Raw genomic sequence first — 14,418 nt, 5'->3', positions numbered from 1 at the left:
AGTTAAAGATCGCAATTGTAACATAAATGGTTGAAAAACGTAAAATACGAATACTTGTTTTTATGTTTTTTTTGCAATTATTACTATTTTGCAACAAGGGTGACAATTTTTTAAAGTTTCACCCAATCCTATATTGTAGGAAATTTAATTACGCAACTTTTATGTCAGTCCAACTTTTCTCGAAAATGAATACTTTTAAATTTATAATCAAAAAACGAAGAAAAAATCGACTTTCCCTTCATTTTTTGACATTTTGATTATTTAAACAATTTTCCGGAGCTTTTTGAGTGGAAGGATAACTTAATTATTATTATATGAGTTAATTCCAAGCCAAGCAATTTCTGCAAAAAATATGACTCACCTCTCAACGTCCATCTAAAAACAGATGCGCTCTGGACTAATTGTAATAAAGTTGGAACGTGAGGTTTATGTATTATTTTTTATTGTGTGGGGTTGCTCAAATTAATGTAATTCTTATGTAATATACTTAATCTAATAAAAGTCTTGGGAAAATTATAGCAAATAGTAGAAATTTATTAAAGTATTTCTAAAGTATGTAAAAGAAAAATTTCACACTACTATTCCGGATAGTGTTTTGAAGCTGTTTCTTTGTTGGAGCTTATGCAATTTACTATTTTATTGGGAAATAAGCCACAATTTAAGTTAAAAATGAAATTTATTGACGTTTCGACTTCCACTTCGGAAGCCGCTATCGAAATTGTTTATAACTTTTAAAAAATTCCAGAGGCCGCCCAAATAGTCCAATTTCAACGTGGAATGAAGTAAACACTTCTGTTGTATGTATGTAGGTATATGAATTATTTCGTATACCTACATACAACAGAAGTGTTTACTTCATTCCACGTTGTTTTAAAGAAGGTATACAGCCAACTACAGGGTTTGCCCTCTTTAAAGTTTTAGTCCAATTTCAATTCTGTAAAGTATAAAGTATGTTAGATATATGTATAGTATACGAAATTCATAGTTATTCTGGTTTATCATAATTATTATGGTTATTATTGCGACGTAAATTGTTAATTAACAATTTAATTGTTGCCAAACTATTTGTTCAATTTCCACCGGCTTCTGGAAATATAATCTATACCAAAAAAGCTTTCATAGTTATTTAATTATTGATAAATAATTACTTAAACTTTTAGTTGAAAATTAAACATTTTGTTGAGAAATCCCGAATTTTCCGAGGAAATTTTTCGTCGAAGCAAATCGGGAAAAATATGCCTCTATGCAGAATTTAACTACGGTGAATTTTTATTAGGGTGTTTTGGTGTAAGGTTAAAATATTCGGAGTTATAGAGCATCATCATCATCATTCTCTTTGCCTTATCCCTATGCGAGGTCGGCTAACCTAATTGCATTTCTGCACACCATTCTAGCTTGGGTCATATCAATGTTAATCCCCTTTACCAACATGTCCTGCCTTATCGTCTTCCCCCAGGCCTTCTTTGGTCTTCCTATCCTACTCCTTCCAGGAATCTGCACTTCAGCTATTCTTCGTATTGGGTGATTAATACATATCTCGACGTTGAACATGACCAAACCATCTTAACCTATGCTCTCTCATTTTGGCATCAATTGGTGCCACACCTAGACTTCCTCTAATATACTCATTCCTAATTTTATCCTTCTTTGTCACTCAACTCATCCATCTAAGCATTCTCATTTCCGCCACATGCATTTGTTGTTCCTCTTTCTTTTTCACTGCCAAACATTCAGTTCCGTACATCATAGCCGGTCTTATTGCTATTTTATAGAATTTTCCCTTCAGCTTCATTGGAATTTTTCTGTCACACCACAACACACCACTCGCTTCATTCCACTTCATCCATACAGCCCTAATTCTACTGCATGCATCTCCATCTCTTTCTCCATTACTCTGTAATACCGATCCCAGGTACTTAAAACTATTGCTTTTTACAATCAGTTCACCATCCAAAGATACCATTTTATTTGTAGTAACTCCATCTTTAAATGAACACTCCAAATACTCTCTTTTTGTCCTACTAAGTTTTAAACCTTTTCCTCCAGAGCTTGCCTCCACTGTTCCAGTTTTTGTTCGAAGTCTCTTTCACTATTTCCTACTAACACGACACATCAGCAGCATACATTAAGCACCATGGAATGTTACCCTGTAGTTTCGCTGTTATCTGGTCCAAAAATAATGAGAATAAATACGGACTAAGTACCGAGCCTTGGTGCAATTCTACTTTCACATGAAATTTATCAGTCTCTCCCACACCTGTCCTAACACTAGTCGTTACTCCATCATACATATCCCTCACAATCTTTACATATTCACCAGGGACTCCTTTCTTATTGAGTGCCCACCACAGAATCTCTCGAGAAACTCTATCATATGCTTTCTCAAGATCAATGAATACCATATGAGCGTTTATTTCTTTACTCCTGTATTTTCCATCAACTGCCTTATAATGAAAATTGCATCTGTTGTTGATCTATTGTTGTATATCTCCCTTGTTTTTGTAAATAGGTACTAGTATACTGCTTCTCCATTCGTCTGGCATTTGTCCAACTTCCATAATTCTATTAAATAGACCTGCTAGCCACCTTGTTCCTGTCTCTCACAATGCTCTCCATACTTCCCCAGGAATATCATCTGGTCCTACCGCTTTTCCTTTCTTTATTTTTTGAAGCGCTTCCCCGTTTGTTAATTGTGACCATTGCTGCTACTGTCTCCGTTGACTCTACAGGCTGTCTGTCAAATGCTTCATTTAATAAGCTGTCAAAGTACTTTCTCCATATCTTTTTGACATCCCTTTCGTGAACTAGTATTTTATTATTTTCATCTCGGATACATCTAATCTGATTATTATTAAATTCGGAGTTATAGAGCAATAATTGAACAAAAACACGAGTTTGGGGCGGCATTTTGTTTATAAAAAATAGCACACTATCTACTGACTTTGCATACCTATATTATTAATGTATACAATCATAAGATACGATTCCAGCAATAAAATTGCTGGTATATACCTATTTTTTCCTTGTATTTTGCTAATTTGCCCAGAGTATAAAGGAGCTTGGCCACCCCTGAATAATATATTAATTTAAAAGGTATGTTTAATATATAAAAACGTTCAACCTTCATGTCGATTCTAATAATTTAGAAACCTAAATCGGCGCAATGCAACAATTTGTATGCAGATCATACCACCTTGAGTAATAAGTATAAGAAATGATGTACTATTAGTTGTCATTTGATTATTTACGTCATAGTAATCGCAGAAGGTGAGACTATATAAGTACCACTTTAAGAAATAATAGTTCTAAATGAATGTTAGTGGTAGGTACTTCTAAATCTAAGTGATAAAAGATAAAGGATTGAAAATGGGATATCTGTCGTTAATTTTCTTACTTGCTGTCGCATCTTGCGGTGCTTTAGCCCAAACATATAACACAAGATATGATAACATTGATATTGATCAAATTTTGTCCAACAAAAGGGTATTAGACAATTATATAAAATGCATATTGGATGATGAAACCAGAAGGTGTTCACCAGAAGGGCGAGAGTTTAAAAGTAAGTTTATTTTTATTTATTTAATCACTTAAAAAACCCATTCGTACCTAGGTACCCTACCTTTCGGTGTTGGGCTATTCTGCCGTGATAAGGCCAAAAGCAGTAAGTGCCAAAATAATGATTTTGAGTTATTTGTAATTTAAGATTTTTTTTCACACAATTTATTATTTCTTTAATTTTAAGCAGAAAAACTTTAAAAAACATTAAAAAATATGCATTAATTTTTGACAAATCAAACAATTGTGTTACTTGTTTTTTGGCTGAAAATTCAGCAGTTACTGCTTTTTGTCCTAATAATGAAGTTGTTTTCTTAAGCAAAAATGTAGAATTGTCAGCTTTATTTAAATATCGGTTTTAAAAATAAAACAAAAATGCAGAATAAAGCGGTAGTGTAATCAAATGTAATTCACATTAGAAAAAGAAAATAGTTATTTTTCTAACAAGTGCAGAAAGTCATACATTTCCGCACGCGACTGCAGTTTGCCGAACGACGCGAAGCGGGAGTTCGGCAAGCAGTCGAGTGCGGAAAAGAGACTTTCTGCAAGAGTTAGGAACAATATTTTTTCTACGAGTCTTTAAAAAATGACCAAATCTTAATCAATTAATTTAATTAATACGAAAATACATACACAAATTAATTCTTTGACAAGGTTGTCAAAACCAAACTTTCAATATAATTAGTTAGCATGACGACGATCTTGGTTTCCATGACGATGATTTAAAACGACCCAAAAAATAATTTTATTTCATCGAATAATCAGTAGTAATTGCACAAGAGCTCTGAAATTATTGAATTTTTCCCGAGTGACACTTTGACAGTTTTAATTTCACGAGCCGAACGCGAGTGAAATTATGTCAAAGTGTCACGAGAGCAAAAATTCTATATTAATTTCAGAGATCGTGTGCAATTTGTTGCGATTATTTCATGAATAAACAGGGTTGGCATAGAATTTCCCCATCTTATAAAACCCAGCGGGTTTTTTCGGGTTTTTTCAATTGATAAAACCCACTATTATTTTTTTGTTTTTTCAAAAATAGCAAATTTTCAGTTGAATGAACGTCATATTTATTTCTGAATAAAAACAAAAACTAGCATAAATACCATGAAGTAAGTAGTAGGTGAATACAAAACGAGAGAAACTGAAACTAAACTAATAAAACACTTATTTTAAACATGGTATATAGACAAATAAAAAAATAAACAAGTTTCTTGTTAAACAAAGCATCAGCAAAGCATATTAGTTATCAGAAAAATCAAAATCTGTATTTTTGTCACATTCCCAATTCCCATTCGTTATTCGTTAGACTCGGTCGAGGACGAGGACTCGGTTCTTAAATGATTATATATTTTTACCAAGTTTGCAGCTCTATCGGCACCTAATCTGTTGCGAAGCTTAGTCCATATTAATCCATATGAAGAAAAAATCCGCTCAATAGATGCAGATGAAGCTGGACATGAGAAGAAAGATAACATATAAATACAAAATTCATATGGTATTTTATTTGTTTTTTTATTTTTTATTGATATCAGCTTCCACCATTTCTTTGTAGAGAATTTTTTTTTAATATTTTTAATAATAAAAGTAAATAAATTTTAAGTTCACTCAAATTACTCAAATTCGATTACTGCCATCGACCACTTACATTCAATCTTGGTTAATTTGATTAATCGCGGCAGGTAAAGTAAAATTCTTCTTTCAGTACAATAAAGTGTTACTTTACTGCCGCAAATGAGGACAAATGAGTACAATAATGAATGACTTTAGTGACGGTTGGCGATAAAAACTTTTAAATGGAAAGTTGTAGTAAATTAAAAAAACCTACAGTTTGAGCTATGCCAAGTTTAATTTTGCTGCTAAAGGTCCAAAATAGCCGTTTTTTGCAACTGCATTATTTATTGTAAAAATAACTTTTTTATTATTTAAGGCTTTAAAATAAAGACCTTTCAATTCCAAACATAAAAAAAATTGTAAAGCCCGATTGCTGAACTTGTTGCTTAGATATTATAAATTGTTTATCTCGAGAGGTCAAACGTCGAAGGCTATAACTTTTTGAAAAAAAAAATCGTAGAGAGTTAATCCAAGATCCACTCTCCTTCTAAATATGTGCTTATATTTTCATATTCTGATGTAGTATAGTATAGTTGATCCAAAAGATGGCATAACCCAGACATCCAAAGTGAAAGTTATCCTTCAACACCAAATTGTTCTATATGGTCCACACAATGTCCAGAAAAAAGTCACACCATTTTGAGCGTCGGGTTTGGGGGGGGGGAGAGGGGGGAGAAATCGGTAAATTCGTAGTTTTTTAAGTTTTTCGCCAATATTTCTAAAACTATGCGGTTTACCATGAACAACCTTCTATACAAAATTGTTCTACATTAAATTTGAAATAAAAAAGGCCCTATGCATAATCTTTCTAAAATGAATGGTTCCAAAGTTACGGAGGTAGTATAGTATAACTGGTCCAAAAAAAGGCCTAACCCAAACATCCAAAGTAAAAGTTTTCCTCTAACACCAAAATGTTCTATATGGTCCACATATTGTTCAGTAAAAAGTTACACCATTTTGAGCGTCCGGATTGGGAGGGAGACGGGAGAGAAGCCGGTAGATTAGTAGTTTTTTTACGTTTTTCGTCAATATTTCTATAACTATTCTCTAGCGTAAACAATGTTATATACAAAAATGTTCTACATGAAATTTAAAACAAAAAATGTTCTATACATAATTGTTCTAAAATCAACGGTTCCAGAGTTACGGATGGTGAAAAGTCGAGGTTTTCGATACTTTTTATATTTTTTGGGCAATATTTATGATATAACTATACCAAAAACCCAGACATCCAAAGTGAAAGTTATCCTCCAACACCAAATTGTTCTATATGGTCCACATAATGTTCAGAAAAAAGTCACACCATTTTGAGAGTCGGGTTTGGGGGGGAAGAGGGGGGAGAAATCGGTAAATATAAAAAGTATCGAAAACCTCCAATTTTCACCCTCCGGAACTCTGGAACCGTTGATTTTATAACAATAGGGATGTTCACAAAAAATTAAAAAGTCATTTCAAACATGTAAAACGATTAAGAAACACCCTAGGAATAATTGTCCAAAATTTCAACAAAATTGAAAAAGCCTTTCTATAAAAAATGTTTATTAGAAATCTAGCATTATTTTAAATTTCAAGAACGCTTCTCTATTGGCCTGACGTCACTAGTTGCATATCCCAAGCGCGCGCCATTCTCATAGTGTTACTGTTTACGTGTTTGACGTTTCAGGTCATTTTATTTTGTTCTCTTCTTGTTTTATCAGGGTTAAAGTGGAGTTTTATAGTGAATTTGTTTAGTTTAAAGTGGATAGACTGTTTGTAAGGACATATTTTGGGTTTTACAAAAATAAACAAATAAAATGGAAGAAGGTTTTCAGAAAGCCGATTCGTATAAACTACCGACTGTAGTGTAGATGTAACAATGGTGTATGATTTATTGGCATCTTGTAAAAAAATAAATCTACCACAGCTTTACTGAGTGTATATTCCATATAATTTTCCATGTCTTCTTTAAGCTAAAAAAATAAATGCTTAATACTCCACAAAAAAAAATAGAGAAAGTTGTATGCATGCATTGTACGCATGCATATTGTATACATACATTGGCTGGTTATTACTTTACCTTGGTTAGGTGTATTAAAAATATTTTTATTCTTCTTCGTGTGCCTTGTCCGTTGTGGACGTTGGCTATCATCATGGCAATTTTAATTTCATTTGAGGCGTTTCTGAATAACTCGATCGATTTTTGTCCAAATCATTGGCGTAAGTTTTTAAGTCATGAGTGTCTTTTCTTCCGGGTCCGCGTTTGCCTCTGTTTTACCTTGTGTTATCAGTTGGAGTATACGATATTTATCATGCCTCATGATATGACCGAAATATTTAAGATTTCGTTTCTTAATTGTAAAAGAGATTTCTTTTTGTTTTCCCATTCGACGCAATACCTGTACGTTGGTGTGGGTCGCCCAGGATATTTTGCTTAGAATGGCCCAAAAAATCGCTGTTATGTGATTAAGTTCTTTGTCTATAACAATCTTATCGACATCCGGATCGACTGTTACCCAAAAAATTCGTGTTCTACGGGTAAAAATACATAAAAAAACTTGAATTAGTCCATCTGAATTAAGGAGGCCGTTGTACCCCCACTGGCGACAGGACTATTAGGAATAGATAGTTGAAATTGTCTATTATTATATAAGAAAAAGTTTACAATTCTACATCCCCTCCATTTTACAAAAATTGGGAAATACGGGATGAAAAATATTTTCTTGGGGGTGAAAAAATATACGTTCAAAATAAGTCCGAAATTGGATAAAGTGACCAATTCTAAGTAACTTTTGTTCACTAAGTTAATACTTTTCGAGTTATTTGCGAGTGAATACGTTAATTTTTAATAAAAAATAAAACATGCTTTTGGGCGGTTTTTCGCAGATAACTCAAAAAGTAAGTATTTTAGCGAAAAATATATTCTTAGAAAAATAGTAGAAGCAGAGTTGTAGCTAATGAAAAGTAGGTTATTCTTCGTCAAATTCCAAATTGAATATTTCAATATGAAATAACCCAAAAACGGAGCATTTTACGGGGAAAATTCATTACAACTTTTTTAAAGTGTTTAAAAGAATGTTTATTTTTGTTTTTTTTTTTTAACTTCTAAGAATCCAACATTAAAAGTAAGTGAGTTGCGCTCAAAATATTGTTGGTCCTTTTTATTTTTTGGTAAAAAAATCGCGAAAATCACCCTCTAATTAGCTTCTCAAATAAAATTAATCGTCACCGCTTCACAAGTTACTTTACTTATGTATTCTTTATATTATGTATAAGTTTCATTTGTTCAAAGTGCTCATTTTTGAAAAAAATTGGGTTTAGAATAAAACATTTTTTTGTTAATTTTGAAAAAAATGGAATTTTTATGGAATTATCTTAAAAAATTATTACTAATACCAAAAATCTCAGAGTAATAAAATGTACGTTTTGCTTTTCTGAATATTTTTGATTTTTTGTTTTCTTGGACAAAAATTAGTTATGCTATGGCTGTTCAAAATTTGCCCAAACTCGCGATTAATTACTCGTTCAAGCCATGTAACTACAGCTTTTTCAAAAATAAGCACTTTAAACTGATGAAACTTACAGATCATATAAATAATACATAAGCAAAGTAACTTGTCAAGTGGTAATGATAAAATTTATTTGTGGTGCTAATTAGGGGGTGATTTTCGCGATTTTTTTACCAAAAAATAAAAGGGACCAACAATATTTTGAGCGTAACTCACTTACCTTTAATGTTAGAAGTTTTTTTAAAAAACATAAATAAACCTGTTTTTAAACACTTTAAAAAAGCTGACATGAATTTTCCCCGAAAATTGCTCCGTTTTTGAGTTATTTCACATTGAAATATTCCATTTGGAATCTGACGAAGCATAACCTACTCTTCATTAGCTACAACTCTGCTTCTACTGGGTCTACAGACCTCATGCATAACCATTTTTTCAATTTTTTATAAGCTATATTTTTGCTAAGAATATTTTTTTCGATAAAATACTTTCTTTTTGAGTTATCTCCGAAAAACCGTCCAAAAACATGTTTTTTTTTTGTTAAAAATGAATATATTCATTCGCAAATAACTCGAAAAGTATTGACTTAGTGAAAAAACTCTATGGATCAAAAGTTGTTTAGAATTAGTCATTTTATCCAATTCCGGTCTTATTTTGAATGTATATTTTCCACCTTCGAGAGGGGGTATTTTGTAAAATGGAGGGGATGTAGAATTGTAAACTTTTCTTATATAATAATAGACAACTTCGACTACCTATTCCTAAATTTTCATCCTTCCTTTATTTTTTTTGGGGTAAGATTGTTCTTTAATCGGGCTATTTATTTATAACAATTAAGAAATTATTTCATGTCAATCCGCTTGGATTGTACAGGATGTTCAGAAACTCTCCTGAAAAACGAAGACCGGAGATTCCTCAGATAATTTTGAGACAGTTTAACCCATTTCACGTAGTCCGAAAATGCTTCCTACAGAAGCTAGAGCTCTTTGAAGATGGCACCTTGTAATTAGGTTTGTTTAAATACCCCCAGGACACTTCTACGCAGTGACGGACCTACGGAGAGGGAAATGGGGATATTTCCCCCTAAGAAGGTCCAAAATTATAGAAAAAAATTTGTTGAAAATAAAAATATATTAGTTGAGATGAAACTTAAAACACAGTCAGACAAATTCAATCTAATAAAACCGCTAGTTAGGAAAATAAAGGGTCAAATTAATTAGATCATAGTGATGCATGAACTTAATGCATGTAAGATGTTATTTATGTGAACAGCCGTAGCGCAGCGGCATGATACTCTCCTCGTGTGTAGTGTACATCGACACTAATTACTTGAAACAGAGTTAAGGATGTAATTGGCACCGGAACAATCCAAAAGGATCTCCTTGGCAAAAATGCCATACGATACGATATTGTTATTATTGTCTTTTATGTAGTTTAGGTGTTATCTTTTTATGTTTTTTGGTTGGTGTTCTATCAATTGCGAATTTCTAGTACGGGCCATAGGCGTCCATTTCGAGTAGGCCAACGATTTTTTTATTTCATATTTTAGTTTTTAATCATCTGGATTATTAAATTGTGATGTATTTTAGTACCTACTAAAAGGTCCTCTTGCTTGAAGTCAGTAGGTACACCGTTTTCTAGAAAAATCGATTTGAAAATTTTTCGTTTTTGAATTTGAAAGATATTTAAAGAGATATTAAAAAAAGAACAGTGTATTTTACCGACCAAAAGCAAGAGTAACTTTTAGTACTAAAACAGGTACCTCATAATTCATTTAGTGTCAAAAATGCTTAAAAATTAAAGACAATATACACTCACCGGCAGAGAAAACGGGCACCCCAAAAAATGGGTCATTTTTAATGTCTTGTATTTCCTAAACCTGATGTCCGATTTAAGTAATTTTTTTAATATGTTATAGCCTTATTCTTTATCAATATCGCTGTAATAATATTGTTGCTAGACAGGTACATTGTCATTGTATACAGGGTGTACGAATCAAACTGTGTTTTTTTCTCAAACTTTGGAACACCCTGTGGAATGTTCTAGCTTTTATAAAATACTGAAATTATAACCAAACTATAGCCTCAGGTTTTCTTAGGATTCTGTTTTTTGATTCATTCGCTTATGTTGGATAATAAAAAAGTTAAGCACTTTAACAACTACCCCTGTTTTTCGTTAATACAGGGTGTTTTTAAATAAGTACGGCAAACTTTAAGGGGTCATTCTGCATGATAAAATAATGACAGTTTGCTTTATAAACGTATGTCCGCAAATGCTTCGTTTCCGAGATAGGGGGTGTTGAAATTGTTCTTACAAACTGACATTTATTTCTCTAAAGCGGTTTGTGATATGCAAATGAAATTTGGTAGATTTTAAGAGGTAGTTATTGCGCATTTTTTGGCATACAATTAAGAATTTTATATTCACCATTGGCGTGCATACGGGTATAAATATTTTAGATATATCCCGTATGCACGCCAATGGTGAATATAAAATTCTCAATTGTATGCCAAAAAATGCGCAATAACTAGCTCTTAAAATCTACCAAATTTCATTTGCATATCGCAAACCGTTTTAGAGCAATAAATAAATCGTCAGTTTGTAAGAACAATTTCAACACCCCCTATCTCAGAAACGAAGTATTTGCGGGCATAAGTTTATAAAGCAAACTGTCATTATTTTATCATGCAGAATTACCCCTTAAAGCTTGCCGTACTTATTGAAAAACACCCTGTATTGACGAAAAACAGGGGTAGTTGTTAAAGTGCCTAACTTTTTTATTATCCAACATAAGCGAATGAATAAAAAAACAGAATGTTAAGAAAATCTGTGGCTATAGTTGGGTTTTAATTTTAGTATTTTATAAAAGCTAGAACATTCCACAGGGTGTTCCAAAGTTTGAGAAAAAAACACAGTTTGATTCGTACACCCTGTATACAATGACAATGTACCTGTCTAGCAACAATATTATTACAGCGATATTGATAAAGAATAAGGCTATAACATATTAAAAAAATTACTTAAATCGGACATCAGGTTTAGGAAATACAAGACATTAAAAATGACCCATTTTTTGGTGTGCCCGTTTTCTCTGCCGGTGAGTGTATTATGTGATAAAATACCCAAGACGCATATGACCGGTAAGTACTAGAAATTCGCAATTGATGAAATCGATTCATCTTTGGACGATAAATAAACGTACCACTATTCGTTTTTCTAAATGTAAATATTTTTTAATTTTTTTTCAAATTGATTTTTCTAGTAAACTTTTTTGTCCTACCGACTTAAAACAAGAGTATCTTTTAGTACTAGAATACCTCACCATTAAAAACGTTATGCGTTAAAATAACCGTTCCCACATAACAATGATGTTCGCATCATGTTCAAAGCATATACTACCAACATTCGACAGAGTATAATCTTTTTAGTACATGCGTAGTACAAGCATAGCATTTACCATAAAAAACATTTTAAATTTCATGTTCTTTGCATATACTTTAAAGAATATTCTCGTGCCGAATATACTGAAGGTATATTCCACTTCTTGGAATATACCTTCATGGAATATAATTTAAAAGTATGTGCTTAATATATACTTGTACGTATGTACTTTTAAAATATCTTAAAAATAATATGTATGTATAGGAAGAATAATGTTAGCCTTATAGATTATCAGCTTATTATTTTTAGAATAATTTAAAATATTTAAATTTATGTATGTAGGTATCTCGGACGAATTCATTTCTTAAAATTGTTTTAATTGTAGGTATGGTATAAAAATTTAAAAATTAATTTGTATGAAAAAAAATTCGTTTTCATAATTGAAATGAATTTACCATTTTCATTTTATCATGAGTATTTTTACATTGTTGGAATTTATTAGATACATTCAATTTTTATAAAAGAATACACCATAACCAGATCGTAAAAGATCGGAATAATGCAAACGGAATAACGGAAATGACCCTTCTCATTCTACCTGAATAGGAATTAACAAAGGTTTTATGAAAATGAAAACTCAAACACAAACACTAAACAGACACAGGGCACAGTGCACGGGCATTTTTATTTGTATCCAATCTATACTTGATGCTGTGTTAGGAGGAAGACGAACGACAAAGTAGACTAGGAACTAGGACTAGGAACATACATAATCTCTTTATTTTGTTTGTGGTACTTGAAAATATTAAATTCAATTTGGTAACTCAACATTACTTAAATAGTACTAATAGTAGGTAAGTACACAATATATAAATTTTAGTTATAGTGTAGTTTCAATAAATATTATATAATATTCATATCTTCTAGGTATTATATTTATATATTCAGCATGTTTATTCTGATATGCACATAATACCTAAATTGTATATACTTACCTACAGTAGGAAAAATGAAAGAATACCCATGAACGAACATATAAAACACGCTGTATTTTCCTGTCACCGTGTCACAAAAAAAATTGGCCAGCGCAAGTACATGTAATAATTATTGTTACATGTACTTGCACTGGACAATTTTCTTTGTGACACGGTGACATGAAAATACAGCGTGTTTTATATGTTCGTTCATGGGTATTCTTTCATTTTTCCGACTGTATATAATATTTATATGAATAACAAAAATTTATATGTACCTACTTACTTTTTAAGTAATATTGTAAAATGTACTAATTACATTCTCGTATGCAATTTGAATATGTAAATATGATAGTTGGTAGAACCTAGGATGAGATTATGTGATGCTGAAAACATATTTCTCAGCAATATAGCACTTGCTTGGAATATTTTTAAAAGTATATTCTTCCCACATGCTAAAAAGATGTGCGATAGTATATTCTAAGTATATAAATAGAAGGTTTATAGCACTTGCTTGGAATGTTTTAAAAAGTATATTCTTGGTATATACTGAAAAGAAGTGCGGTAGTACATTCTAAGTATATACATAGAACGTTTAAGTACTGTAATGTAGTATATACTAAGCATCTGCTCTGCACATTCGTAATGGTAATTACGCATAATCTCAGTATATACTTTTTCTGAAAAGTATGTTCTATGAATCTACTAAGAACATGAAATTATGTGGGTTATTACAAGACGCCATCTTTCAAGAGCTCAATCTCCTTTAGGAAGCATTATCGGACTAGGTGAATTGGGTTAAATTGTCGTAAAATTATCTCAGCAATTTTCGGTCTTCGTTTGTCAGGAGAGTTTATGAGTATACCTAATAAATAACTATTTTTTTATTATGTTTTTATCTCGTGATAAAATTATGATAAAAAGAAGCTATTGTGTTTTCAGGTAAAGATACGCTTCATAATCACAAAAAGCACGAGATTGGAGTGTAAATTGATGTATATATATATATGTACACGTAAAGGTTGCACTGGCAATTTACATTTCAGGTCATGTACACATTCAATGCCGGCCAGTGCAAAATAAATTGTTGCACTTAGCATAAGCCATGGCTTTTACAGCGAGAGGAAGGGTCAGATAGCTCCTTTAGCTATTTTGGAAGAGAAGAAAAAAATTAAAATATATTAATTAAAAATTTGATCTTTCCACACATAGTCCAATCATTTGATAGTTTTACCTGGAAAGTTTTCCGGGAGTTTTGAAAATTGGTCATTTTATGGATTTCGTATGCTGCCATCTTGAAAAGATGGCGCCTAATAACAGTTTTTTGGGAATATCTCCTTCCCGACGCATTTTACAAAAAAAAACATTTATGTACAAAATTAAACTAGAAAAAATTGCCTACAATTTATGTA

At 31.8% G+C, this 14,418-nt stretch overlaps 1 protein-coding gene across 1 annotated transcript in view; it reads left to right on the top strand.

The window, feature by feature from the left end:
* LOC114335173 (uncharacterized) overlaps positions 1-14,418 on the top strand; it is a 62,342-nt gene that overhangs the window by 35,681 nt on the left and 12,243 nt on the right. Inside the window, exon 3 of the mRNA XM_028285356.2 lies at positions 3,344-3,559. Coding sequence (XP_028141157.2) covers positions 3,344-3,559 — 216 coding nt within the window. The remainder of the gene's footprint in view (positions 1-3,343; positions 3,560-14,418) is intronic.

The sequence above is a fragment of the Diabrotica virgifera genome, chromosome 6 (assembly GCF_917563875.1).
Source record: "Diabrotica virgifera virgifera chromosome 6, PGI_DIABVI_V3a".
NCBI lineage: Eukaryota > Metazoa > Arthropoda > Insecta > Coleoptera > Chrysomelidae > Diabrotica > Diabrotica virgifera.
This window is presented reverse-complemented; position numbering and strand designations above follow the sequence as displayed.